The sequence below is a fragment of the Echiichthys vipera genome, assembly GCF_963691815.1.
Source record: "Echiichthys vipera genome assembly, chromosome: 1".
Classification (NCBI taxonomy): Eukaryota; Metazoa; Chordata; class Actinopteri; order Perciformes; family Trachinidae; genus Echiichthys; species Echiichthys vipera.
The window spans coordinates 27,817,971-27,831,519 of record NC_139826.1 but is presented as its reverse complement, the minus strand read 5'-3'; the positions used below and the strand labels follow the sequence as shown (position 1 = coordinate 27,831,519).

The following is a 13,549-nucleotide window of genomic DNA, read 5'->3' as shown; positions in this document are numbered from 1 at the left end:
CACCAAACGTCTGTGTGAAAACTCAGCTGATTTGGCCGTTAGATTTGAGGCGGCATGGCCCTACTATAGCACTTAGTTGACTCAGTAGGCCATTATCATCTTTTCTGTTGGTTAACTGGATCCCCAATCCAGGTCGCTCTGAAGGAACAGTAAGAGGGAGTAGTATATAGAGTGACAACAGTAAGAGTATTAAAAGACCAAAAATGACATGTTATTTTCACCTCAGAGATCTGAGTTTGCATCCCTGGTAGGTTTACTGGTAGGTGTAGCAGGCCCCTTGTAAGCCATAACTATGAGGCCAGTGACCACCGGTTATGGCATGACACTTATCTTCACTTATTTCTTCCTATCCAAAGGATTACATCCATAAAAAATTCCAAGAGACAATATATAACTTCAGCTGGCTTATGCTCACAGAATATAACAATAAAACATACACCATCCTTCTGCTGCACTGACATGAGCTAATGTTTTTTTTTTTGGCTTTTTGCCTTTATTTGAAAGTACAGCTGAAGATTGACAGCAAAGAAGAGAGGGAAAGAGGAGATGACATGCAGCAAAGGGCCACTGGTGGGAGTCGAACTCGGTCCGCTGCAGTAAGGACTGAGCACATGGTTAGTGGTGTGACTACGAGACAGAAATAATGGCAATAGAGTTAGGTTTGAAGATCTACTTTAATCACAAATATCTGTAGTGCAGTAAGATATGCATACAGACACAGGTAGGCTTAGCAGATTTTTTTCTTTGAAAACTGAAAACCTAAATAAAAAGGAAAGATGTACAAATGAAAACCTGAAAACCTGTGGAGGCCAACAAACAGAATTGATAACAGCATTGGTATCAATCACATCTTATTCCCATCCCATATAGAAACAATGGCAAAGAGAAAAAGAAAATTAAATTTTTCGACCACAAGCTACAGGTCCTGACGGACAAGGTGCTGAGGCATTACTCAAAACTTCAGGCAAGGAATTTAACTGTAACAGAGAAAAAACATATTTGGGATTTAATATCCTTGTCTGTGAGTGCTGTTGGTGTTTTCAAATGACCACCTTGTAACTGTAAAAGAAGATGGCATGAAGTGGAGGACCTCCCTTTATGAATGTGCTTCACTACCACAAACTCTCTTAAGACGTTGATAATTTCCCTTTAATTTTCAGGTGGCTATCAGCACTATTCTTTGTGATTTGGACTGTCTTTGTAATTAGGCTCATTAACTTACTATAGAAAAGGGCCAATTTCTGCACCAAATGTATGTATATTACGTCATTACAATGTGTCAAATTAGCACTGGAGCATCGAGATGCTATTTGCATGGCAGCACAGTTAGGGGTGCATTCCACCCTTTGTGGGTGCTTTGAGAATTATACAGTTTCTTTTTGTCTATTTTTGCAGGTTTAGCGGGCAGAAAAGCTGCACCATCCTTTTGTGTGTATTTAAGATAAGCAAATGTGTAAACTTGAGATGAATATTAATCCTTTGGTACATACAGCCAGAGACTGTGCACAATATGACAGTGTATATAATAAAGTTGTCATTGATAATAAAACACGGTCTATTGCATTCTGTACTTTTCCCTAATCACGTCTCCTTCCTTTGCTTCTCTGTGAACTTTAGAGTCTCCCTCCACTCACCATGTTAAATGTAAGATGGAGCCAAAGACAATTCCAGAGAGGCTCGATAAAATCTCTTCCTGTCAAATCAATGAATGTCTGAGACTGACAGAATAATCCACATGTGAGAGGCTGTGTCCTCGAAACAACCCAGTGGTACACGGCAGGCCCAGCGACCCACATGAGTCAGCTCAAGTGTCTATCTTTGGTGAGGCATGGGATCGCCCGTTGATTTACTCTGACATGAACCATGTTATGTGGCATGTCTGGAGCAGCAGTTGGGACTGTTTCTTTAATTCACCACGACAAGTGCAAACATGTTAAAAGCCAATCCCATGCCGCTTGATCACTTGTCACAGCGTATCATGAGCCATTCAGCATCTCTGGTGGGTACCAGACCTGCATACACTATATTTTATCCCTCTCCCATGGTGCCTCATGGATTAAAGCACAGCACTCACCCTCTGTTGGACTCTGAATCTGAAGGTCTTCACCCCAGCCTGAATGTCAGGGGTAAACAGGTCTCATGTCACTGCCAAGAAACCTCTGAACAAATGTCATAACACTGGTGCTGACAACCTTGTCTAAGTGCTTGTTAAATAAAGATGTGGTGGCTGCCATACACTGTAAGTCAAGGTGCAAAAAAGCACTCATAAAACGTGTTCCGGGTTGGCACAGTCTACTGATGTGACATTTTTTCACTACTTTTTTGATAAGACAGATATTTTCTTGAACATGTCAGAAAATAGAGATAACTTTTTAAAAATTCTTTCCTTCCGCCCTTTTTTTATGTTCTAAATGTCTCCCCACTCCATATGAGGCTGGCTGACTGAGTCTGTATCTTTTAGAGTTTTCGGTAGGAAATTAAAGAGCATATAATGTAGGGAGAATTATTCTGTATATTCCTTTATTATCCTTTCATATCATGTCCTTATATTTCAGACCACATGCTGTCTTTCATTTTTTCCAACATTCTGCAGTTCACCACAGATCAAAATCTTTTAATTAAAAAGGACATCTTTGGTGCAGCACATTTCCCGATGACGTGCCAACCTTTTTGAGCCAGTTGCCATCTGCCATCACAGCACTGTGGCGGAGGCCTTATCCCCAGCAAGCTGTGTTAGCTATGAGCCAGCGAGAGAGAAGGAGACAGACAGAGAGAGAGAGAGAGAGAGAGAGAGCGAGAGAGAGAGAGAGAGAGAGAGAGAGAGAGAGAGAGAGAGAGAGAGAGAGAGAGAGAGAGAGAGAGACCAAGAGACAGACAGAAAGGTTTGTCCGATGCATCTGTAGAAGTGGGCCTTAGCTGAGAAACATGGACGAACCATACTCTCTTATGGAGGTCACTTAATCTGCCCTGAGCAGAATGTGCTGTCAAATTGTTTTAGTCCACTTTCTGGTTGTGTAAAATATTAATCACAAATACAGATACTGAGCTACATGCGACTCATATATTTTCACTTTGTTGATTAAATAAAGGCATTTTGCCTTTGTGTCTCTTTTCTTTTTCTTTACGCATACAGTAAGATAACTGTATCCGATTGCACCAGCATTGCTGTGCTATGTCAAAAAGCGTCCTTGATGAGCACCTCATTGGGTGTGATTTAGTTTAAAAACCTATTGGGTGTTTTGTAATTGTCTTTATTTAATTTTACTTAATTACAACAATTGTTGTAATTATTGATCAATCTGCCAATTATTTTCCCCATTAATTCATTAATAGAAAATTTAAGAAAATTAAAGAAAATACTGAAAACGTCCAAAACAATTTTTGCGTTGTTAACAAAGTGTACCAACAACAGTAAATTTTGGCTTACTTTTGTACAGTGTGATGAAGTGGAGACACAACAGCCATCTTTTTTATACAGTCAATGATTTAAAACCTAAGAGCAGCACACAAATAATGTCTTAGACATCGTGTTTCCATCACTTTAGTCCCATTTATTTGTTAAAAATTCAAAGTTACACTGCTAGCTGAGTTTGTTTTTTATTATGTGTGTTGAATGTACTTGACTTTTTTGCCTCGACAGTTGGTGGGCTAAACTAATATATGGCACTGAGTACATAAAGTAGGAAAAAAAAGAAACCCAAGAAAACTATGGAAACCACATCCTGATCCTGATATTTCTCAGATGTCAGTAAAAACTGTATATATAACTGTGTAATCAGGCAGAGCATTCATCTAAGGTAAATGTTGTGTAAAGATTAGAAACTGCCCTGGAGCTTACTGTCAAATTATTTGACAGTTTGTAGTAGGAAATGAGTGTATAATGAGATCAACAAGACAGTGTAAGCCATCAGCAAAAACAAATCCCTTAGTACAAAATGCCTTATATCATTGCAACTAAATATGTACCATGGACTAGACCAGCTTCCTGTGCGTATGCAGAGTGAGTGATAAGTGCTCTAAATGCCTGAACTTTAAACCTTTGAAAAGGTCCAAATCCCCGCAATCTTCTCTAAAGAGGTCTTAATGTGGCTGAACTGTGTTTTAAGTACCCCCAGGATAAAACTCTTAATGGTCATCATAAACTGTAATCCAGAGAGATTCTGCTCTTAATCCAGGATCGGGATCCAGGAAACTGGTCAGTACAAGTTGAGCGCAATCCCATTTTATGGGGTGATATCTCTCCTGTTTGGACTTGACTGCATGCAGAGCTGTCTGCAAGCAGTAATTATGTATGGCTCATCATCATCAGTGCACCATCCTGCTTAAAAGTAATGTGGAAAATTGTATAGACAGATGGTTGAAAGCAGCCATTTCATATAAAAGGCACATTTTGTCATTTTCAAACCTCGGATCTCACAACAGATTTGGATATTTGAGTTAGAGCCTTAATGGTGGCTAGTTAAAGCAACTCACTAGGGGGCTATGCACAGTATGCAACACTTCATGAATCAGACTACAGACCTGTGGTGGAGCCGCGGTAATATTTTCTGCAAATTTGTATCATTCTTCTTACAGACCAGCACCCATTTTATCTTCCCCAACTCCCAAAATTAGGGTAGAAGAATTACTGTAGGTCTTTAAGAATTTACTAACTTTCAATGGAGGTAAAATGGTTATGGTGATCCCAAAAAAACCTCAGAAGCCTTTGATTCATGTAGACTCTAAAGGTGTCTTTTGTATTAATAATGAGATGAAATATAATTTAACTGCACATTCAAGGTAAAATATCCCTGTGTTCCACAAGTACTCCAAAAACTAAAACATTTCTGAGTGATGGGAAGTAACTAAGTACATGTATTCTTGTACTGTACCAAAGGTTACAATCTCAAACATCTCTATTCTCTTTGGGGGCACCTATGGCGAGAAGAGGTACTTGTAGGTGTCATTTTGGATCTCAGTTGCACTTGTTTTCGTAGTTTTAGTAGCCCCTTTCACACTTCCTGTTTGTTGCATGGCCGTCTATATAACACCCCAGCGTCTCTGTTAAAGGCACAGAGACAGAATGGGGGTACAGATCTGTTGCACCTCTGAGCCAGCAATGGAGGTAATCACAAAACAGGCAACAGTGTAGCGCCAATGTCTATGTGAATGGGAAAGCCGGCAGGACTGAACGACACACAGTAGTGATGCGCGAGTCGACCCACAGGCAGGTCAAAAAGTGACAAAGCAGCCTTCAGAGTAGCCAAAGTTATTAATAACTCGACATTGTATGCAATACACCACTGTCTCTTCCCCTCTCTCAAACACAGAGGCACTGGCATGGTGCTGCAGTTTGTCTCTGTCTTTCTCACTACTGACGTTTTGCTACTATAATGCATTACTGTAAGTTGGCATTTTGTGGTTGAGTGGTTGATTACTGGTGCAGATCTGTTCACACAGACTAGACGCTGATGCCTCTTTTCCATTGGTAATGCTGACGTTCTGTGTGAAATAACAACTGAGGTGGCATTACGCCACCTTTGCTGTTTGCTCGTGAAAAGCCCTAATTGTCTGTTAGTAATTGCTCTTTTTTTGTTGGCTTGGACATGATAACCGTTTACTTAAAATGCTAGCAAAGACCAAAAAAATACAGTACACCACTTCACACACAAATGAGTTGAAGAGCAATTCTGTTGCGTTAGCACCACTTACCCTCTCTGGCAGACCACCCACTGCTGGATCATGGAAACGCTCACTAACTGTGTGCCACTGGGGAATTTTCCCAAGAAAGTCTCAAGACACCCGGTTCATAATACTACTTAGTGCACGACATTTCATCAATGGGCCATAGGCTCAATCACTATTGGCTCTAAATTGAACACACACATTCTGCATGACTATTTTCAGTCTTTTGACTGACTAGGTACATTTTTCTGGAAATTACTTTTGTTTTTATTTTACTGAAGTAAATTTTATTGGCTGGATTATTTTCCCATATTCATACTGTATTTGCCCTTTGAGATAAGTTTCTGAATGCGCCTTCCACCAATGCTCATTATATAGAATAATACTACACAGTATTGAAGTAAAAAGTATACCAACTCATGACAGATGGTTCATGAAAAAGCACTTTACAGCAGTTTGTCCAGCTGTGACGTGCGTTCGACAGCCATTTGCTCATGAGTTATCTGCTAAAATAAGTGCTGAATGACGAAATACAGCAAAATACTGATTCCTGAATATAGAGTAATTGCAGCTATAACACCACACATATATAGCATTTCACCATAAAATATATAACCCTTGTTTCTTACTGTTTGGATGTGAAATTGACCGCAAAGTGCCTTGTATATAGTGCTGTGCTTACATCTTAGAAGAGAGAAATTGGTATGGCCCTAAGAGTGTGTAGTAAGGAAATGCAAATGGCTTTTTGTCGCTGAAAGCAGCAAGTATGCAGGGTGATTCTTAGGTCAAGGTGATTTGTCATGTCAAGCAACTCTTCACCTGCAGTTCAATGGTTGTTCACCAGCCTGACAGCCTTCAGCAATGGCACACTGTTTCCTGGCTCCACTTCATAATTGATGAGGAAGCAAGGAATACGGGATTTGATCCAGAGCGAGGGGGCCTTTTGGGCCGAGGACAGATGTATAGGGGTGCTTATTTTAAGTCTCCATCTGAAATGGCTGAAATGCCACAGAGGCATGGTGGAAGGCTGGCTCAGTGGCAAGTTAAAAGACAATGATAAACAATTTTAGATGACTGACTCTTCAGAGATGATATACGGCAGCAGGCTGCAGCAGGGAGGATATACTTGAGCACTTTATTATGTACATACCATCATGCTGCAAATTCCCACAAGCCCCAAATATGTGGGTACAGGAGCAGGTTGATAATATATATCAAGCTGATGGTTCACCTTCAGACATAATATAATGCAAGTTGGCAACAGTTTAGTGTCTGGTCTAATGAAAAGAAAATTGGAATTTGAATGTCTAGTTGTAAAGATAATGAGGTTTTTTAATACTATTGCCACACTTTTCTTATAAATTGACCACATTATTTTATATGGAAAATAACAAAAAAAAGTGAAAAGTTTTTCATTTAAAAAACACTTAACATTCTGAAGATGTAGTTTACATGACTGACAGTAGCCAAGCGTGTTCTTTAATTTTACATTTCTATGAACAGATCTATTAGTGTCTAATTTAACACTAAGCTCAAGCGTATTTAGTTCTATGCAGGGTTGGTGTTAAATTGACTCTCCCCATTATTTATTTCCTTTTTTGCTCAATCAAGTGCCCCAATTTGACAGTTACGTTAAATATCTCAGGGAAGTGATATTATTCACAGTAGTGTTGTCATCTTAATTGTAGCGCTGCAAGGATTTATTGATCAAAAGAAAATTAAATGCCAACTATTTTGATAATTGATTAGTGGTTCCATGATAATTGGCTCCTTTGCTATTTTATTAAATGAGTACATAAATAAAAAAATGTATATATTTGAAGACACTACCTTGGAGTCTGAAAAACAGAAACAATTTCTTCTTAATTACTTTTTGACATTCCAAGACTATTAATTCCTTAATCAAGAAAATAGATCAGCAGATTAATGAATTATGCTAATAATCATTAGTTAATTGTTTCTGACTATATAGTTTTTGTTGAAACAGCATTTTCTGTAATATAACAAAGATTTATTTGTGGTCATATAAGTTGATATGGGTTGGTTTACAACCTACCCAGTTCTATGACCTGTTTCTGTAGAGCCAGAGATTAACACCTTTAACTTGCAAATTATAAATTTAATTAATTTATATTTATTATTTATCAATTTTTTGGTCTCTAACTTTTTCTGAAAATTCGTCTCCTCTGTTTCAAGCTAAAAGCAGATAAAACCGCTACTGCACTGCTAAACTCTGAAGAAAACAATGTTTGAACTAGTGAAACAACTACAGTTTAATATCATTTGTGTTCAATTGCAAGTGAAGAATACTGATTTAGGGGTCGACATCTTTCCAGATGAAACCGTCATCACGATTTATCAGCAATTGAATGAAATAAGTAGATGAATAAGGGTTGAAAATACCCAGTTACAGTATCTGTTTCTAAAGACAAATCCATGGCTTTAGGACTTAAATTGGTCTCTATGTTTCACAGTTTAATATGTAATATGGAAATATGTAAAGAGTGCTTTCTTCCCTGATTGATTGTTTATTCCATGCAAGTGTCCAAGTAGACTTTGAATTGTCTTTTATAAACTCTAAACTTTTAACCAACAGAACAAAATGTATTGCATATTGATGGATATAAGTGAGGGACGACATTTTTTTTATGTATTGACATTTTTTAAACTTAGCTTTCTAAGCCATCTTATACCTTTATGTGTAATGTTCTGACTCCCTCTGTATTAAACCTAAATGTTATATATATTTTAAATGATGACAGTTGACTTTAAATACTAGTCACTACTAGTTTTAAGTTTCCTGGCAGTTTTTGCATCTATTTCATAAAGCAGAGCAATGCATTGCACCACCAACAGCAAACAGCTTTGGTTATATAATATTTACAGTTTAGACGTAGATGAAAAATATTTGCGTAACTTTCTGTGTTTAACATGGAATTAGAAAACACATCCGTAAAGCCTTTAAAAACGCATTTCTAATCTCCAGTGTTTGATAATGCTCTAAAAACATATTTATTTTTCCTAATCAAATCAACCACTTTCTCAAACCAAACCATAAACAACAGCAAAGAAAAACATCATTAATATCAAATTAATTGTCAGTGTGGAAAATCACTAATTTCCCTGATACACAATGTCCAAAAAGTAACAAAATGAGAATAGCTAAGAGAACCACTGCAAACAAAAGAACATCAGAAATCTCAGGGGATATGTGCTTTAATCTTTCCTCTTTTGCAAAGCTTTGCTGTCTGCGGGTGAATCTTCTGAGATGTGGAACACACTGTGTACTGAGTACTCTGTGTGCTGAGTACCAGTCATATGAAAGAAAGTTTGTACTGGTCCTCACACCCTCAGATCAAGTGCATCTAAAAAACTGATCTTCATATGGAATCAAAATGTTTGCTTTTTATTTTCTGAGCTTTTATCAATTATTCAGATGCAGTCTAATCTAAAGGAGTATGATGCAAAGAGTGAAGATATTTCAAAGAGTTAAGAACATATGAAAATATGAATGGTGTAGATAAATCAGTGCAGATAAAAGGTATCAGTGGGCAGACCATTTATACTGTGTGTATCATTTGTATGTGCAGCAGAAAATAGTATCATATGAATAATTAAATATGTTTTTTAAACCATGTTTCTGTTGTGTGAGTCAATTAGAATAATCATATAATATGGCCTCATGATAACAAATGAGTGTTATAGAGACAGACTTTTGCACATCACTGATACAGAGATAGGCCAAACAATATTCAACTGAACACAATGCCTACCTTGACACAGAACTGGATTAAAATGGGTAAACTATCTCTCTAACAGCACAGCATCATAGCAACTGTCAAAACAGCTATGAGAAGAAAATTGAACTCACCCTGGCGACCCTGTTGGCAACCTCCCGACCCACCATTAGCCCCTGGACAAACGTCCGTGCAGCGATGAAGGCCCTGGTGACCTGGGCCTTCAGTTTCCTGGGCACATCTCCAAAGGGCTTTAGCTGATCTGTGTATTTACTGACGCACTCCAGGTAGTCGTCTGTGAAGTGGTACTGGGAGTTGAGTAACTGGAACATGCGCTCCAGCAGCCTGGCCCAGAAGTCATTCAGCATCTCCTCCAGGTTGACGTTGCCCCCTGTGTAGTAGCGCTTTAGTTCTGTGAACAGATCCTGGAACACCTCTGAGTTCTGCATATACAGCTTCCCGTACGTCCGTGTGAACATACTGTTGAGAGACTTCTCAGAATTGTCCAGCAGCTCCAAGAAAAACTCTAGATGGATGGATGGTTTGGGGAGAGGAGGAAGGGATAGAAAAGACAGACAGCTGGGTCATTGGGCTGATATTTACAGTATCTGATGTCTTTTCCTACAATATAAACTGAACAAAAGGCTTCGGAAGCATAATAGCGCCGTATAATCTCGTCAGAGTACTGTTGTTGTACTTTAATGTCTCATTTTATGGCCCTGTCTGCATATACAATAGCAATGTATAGATGCCAACAATAACTACTTGATTATGTGAAGAAAGTCAGTCCAAATCATTAATAATTTAATAGCAGAAATAATGGGCCACAAGGACTATGAATGATTAATGTAAAGGTTCTGATTCCATACTGTAACAAAATATTCATAAGTTTTAGACACAGACTCACTAGTATACATTATCATCCTGTGCACCCACCATTATTGCCAGACACATTAGTTCCTCACTGAAACAATTTATTTATCCACCACGGCAGCTGGCCTTTGAGCCCATAATTGAATATTGTGTTACAGTATATTGAAAGAGGCTTCATTCGCTTCAAATAATCTGAAGAGTGCATTTTACTGTGAAAAGCACATCTATTTTATTAGATTTTTTACCATTGATTCAGTACACATATCTTAGACTGTGTAACACTGTCATTCAAAAATAGAAACAAATATCTTCTAACATTCATTAAAGCTGAACTGAAGTTTGAATTATTATCACTTCTCAAGGACTAAACAGCCATAATGATTCTACAGTTAAAAAGAGGATAAAATTACATTTAGACATGTCTGTGGAAACAGTGTCTAAACCTCTTGATGAGCTTTTCCCCATGGCAACACTTAACTGACATTTAAGAGGTAGCGCTGCTAGGAGATGTACTTAGTTAGGAAACGTTTCTTCCCCGTTTTCAAGGAGCCCACTTAGTGTTATTTATGTACAGTTATCATTTTAAGCAGTCTGTCCATTAACAACTCTCAGCATTTGGGACCCTTTGCCTATCAAGTTTTTATTCCACTGGGAAAGTAAAGGCGTGTTAGCCTAGCTTGCTTACATTTGCAGTGATTCCTAAATAGGTAGATTAATGTTTCAAATGCAGTTTGAATGGTAAAAGTCAGTTCAGCCAGAGATATCAGTATCTAAAGTTAAAAAAAAAGTCTTGCCCACACGTGAGGCCGTAGGTTTTTGAGGTGGGCAATAGCATTGCTGTAAACATAAAACCATTTGAAAGGTCTCCTTAATGTGTCACATTATAATGGTTTTAAACTGAGGTTACATATATATGCTCCAGAGACACACCAGATTAATAAAGGACCTGTCCTTGACCCAAACTGCATGTGGCTCAACAGAGCTCAGTTTCACATAGTATTACAGTTATATTCAGATGACATTCAGTAATATAATTAATAACATAATTGAACAGAGTTATCCAGAAACATGTGTGTCTACTATGCATAAAAAAGACATAACATTAATTATGAATAATTCTGCCAGTTGCTGACATATTTTTAAAGGAAGGAATATATTTGTCATATTCAATATCTACAGTATGTTGACACTGTAAGTTATGCAACAATACAGTTCAACATTCACAGCAATTATATTATTGTTTCTTGTCATCTGCCCAAGCGGCTTTCATCTTTGTGAGCACCTGATCTCTTGAGCATTACCGCAGCCAACAAAGATGAGAATAAGAACGAGAAAAAAGCAGCATTAGCTGGGGAGTCTCACTGAAGCCTAGCAAATAGGATCCTGTGTCCCTGAGTGCACAGGCATAAATGTTGGGAAGATCATAACATCTCTTCATGCAAAAATGCCAAGTAGTTCTCCTCCCTTCTTTGTAAACAAACATGCTGCAGACATGTCACGTATCAGCGTTGTCTGCTAATAAACCATCTGAGGTGTTTGCCTCTGGTTGGGTCTCCTGGCTGACATTTATTTACATTGTTAATAGCTGTCACAGAGCTACATGTTGGCCACAGCTACTTGTAATAATACAATTTAACTCATGTGATAATGTGACTAAACAAGGAATGATGAAACTTTTTTTTAAGTGAAGGTGGGATCTGCTGCATGCAATGAAGGAAAAAAAAATGCAAACAATCATTTTGCACACATTTATATATAAACATTTTAGGACTATTTCATTTCATATTACATTTTTGAGTTGAGCTCATTTTAAATAATACATTGTGTGGGCTATATACATTTAATCTATTTAAATGATAAAAACAAGAACAAAGTAAAGGATTTCAATGTAATTGTTTCATAGTATTTTCAATAGTTTTTATTTTAACATCTTTTAGATTTTACTGGACTTTTATTTATGATAGAAATGAGCAATCATGAAACCATTCCTCACTGCAGAATAAGTCTCAAATCTAATGTAAAACAAATTTGCATTTTGGTAATCTTAAAAATAAATAAATCTGGATAATAAGGACAACAACTATGCCCTCATACAGCATTGGTTAACTGCGAAAAAGGCAATGTTTAATTGAACTACTGGAATACAAACACTCATACAGCAGCTGTGTTCAAGAGTCAAACTTGGAACCCTGCATGATGATCCACTTTTCTCCAAAGTGTGTTGAACCACCATCTGAATAACCTCTAACTCTACAACCAGAGGTCTGATCACTTCTAAGACTGGTGATAACAGTTCATGTTAAACATGAACTGGAATCCCTTTGACTCTAACCTGACTCTCGCCAGATGAATTTCGTTCTGCCTTGCTTCAGTCATCCATCTAAGATCGCTTGACTGGGAAGCGATTTCAGGAGGCTAGGCCTTATCAAAAATCCATGCATATAATTTGATAAACCACTTGTCTATCATCCTTACTACTTCAATCACTCACATCGAAACCAACCCGAGAAGCTGATGAGAGCGTCGGGCGAAAACACAGTTTCCACCAACAAAAGCCTTAGGAGCTGTTCTCTGGTGTTCTTTTAAAGAAGAAATATTCCTAAGATTGGACAACACAGATGAAATAGCATGCTTCTTCGATGTGAGCCAGCATTGTTTTCTGAATCAGAAACAGTCGCCTATCCGCTACGTCACAGCTATAAAACCCCGCCCGGCAGTCCTGATTGGCCTGGTTGAGTGGACGAAAGTTATCTGGCGATAGTCAGGTTACTTTGACTCCCCTTTCCCCTTTTTTCCTTGGCAAACTGTTTAGCCAATCGTCTTTTATCTCTATTGAAACGGCACACCATGTCAACACCTAGAAAAGGTACTATAATAGACCAGTCTCTAGTCACTCACTCTCGTTTCTTTGCAGCTGAGTGACCTGCCATTATACCCACATTTGTTTAAATATTAAGACCCTGCAGGGCCTTTTTCATTCCATTTATCCACTTGAACCTGAGTCAAGGACACATAAGCCCCTGTGTATTATGCATGTAATTTAGTATCTGTGTTACCATTTAAGTATAGCTCACAGATAAAATTCATATCACAAAACAAAGCAACACTATGTTGTTTATACTATTTACTCTATTTATGTGTAAAAAGACAATACATTTAAAATAAATGAATGAGTCGGTGTCTGTTCATCGTTTCTCTCCGTTCCCTTATAAATGCATAATAGGTTTGTTCCATTTAATTTAGTATTCATACATTTCTGAATACTTGTCAGGTTT

The 13,549-nt window shown here is 37.8% G+C and overlaps 1 protein-coding gene across 1 annotated transcript in view; it reads right to left on the bottom strand.

Annotated features, from left to right (window-relative positions):
- Positions 1–13,549, bottom strand: part of LOC310947143 (glypican-6-like) — a gene marked incomplete at its 5' end in the record, with an annotated part of 155,210 nt that overhangs the window by 66,145 nt on the left and 75,516 nt on the right. The window contains one exon of the mRNA XM_083913841.1: positions 9,536–9,927. Coding sequence (XP_083769967.1) covers positions 9,536–9,927 — 392 coding nt within the window. The remainder of the gene's footprint in view (positions 1–9,535; positions 9,928–13,549) is intronic.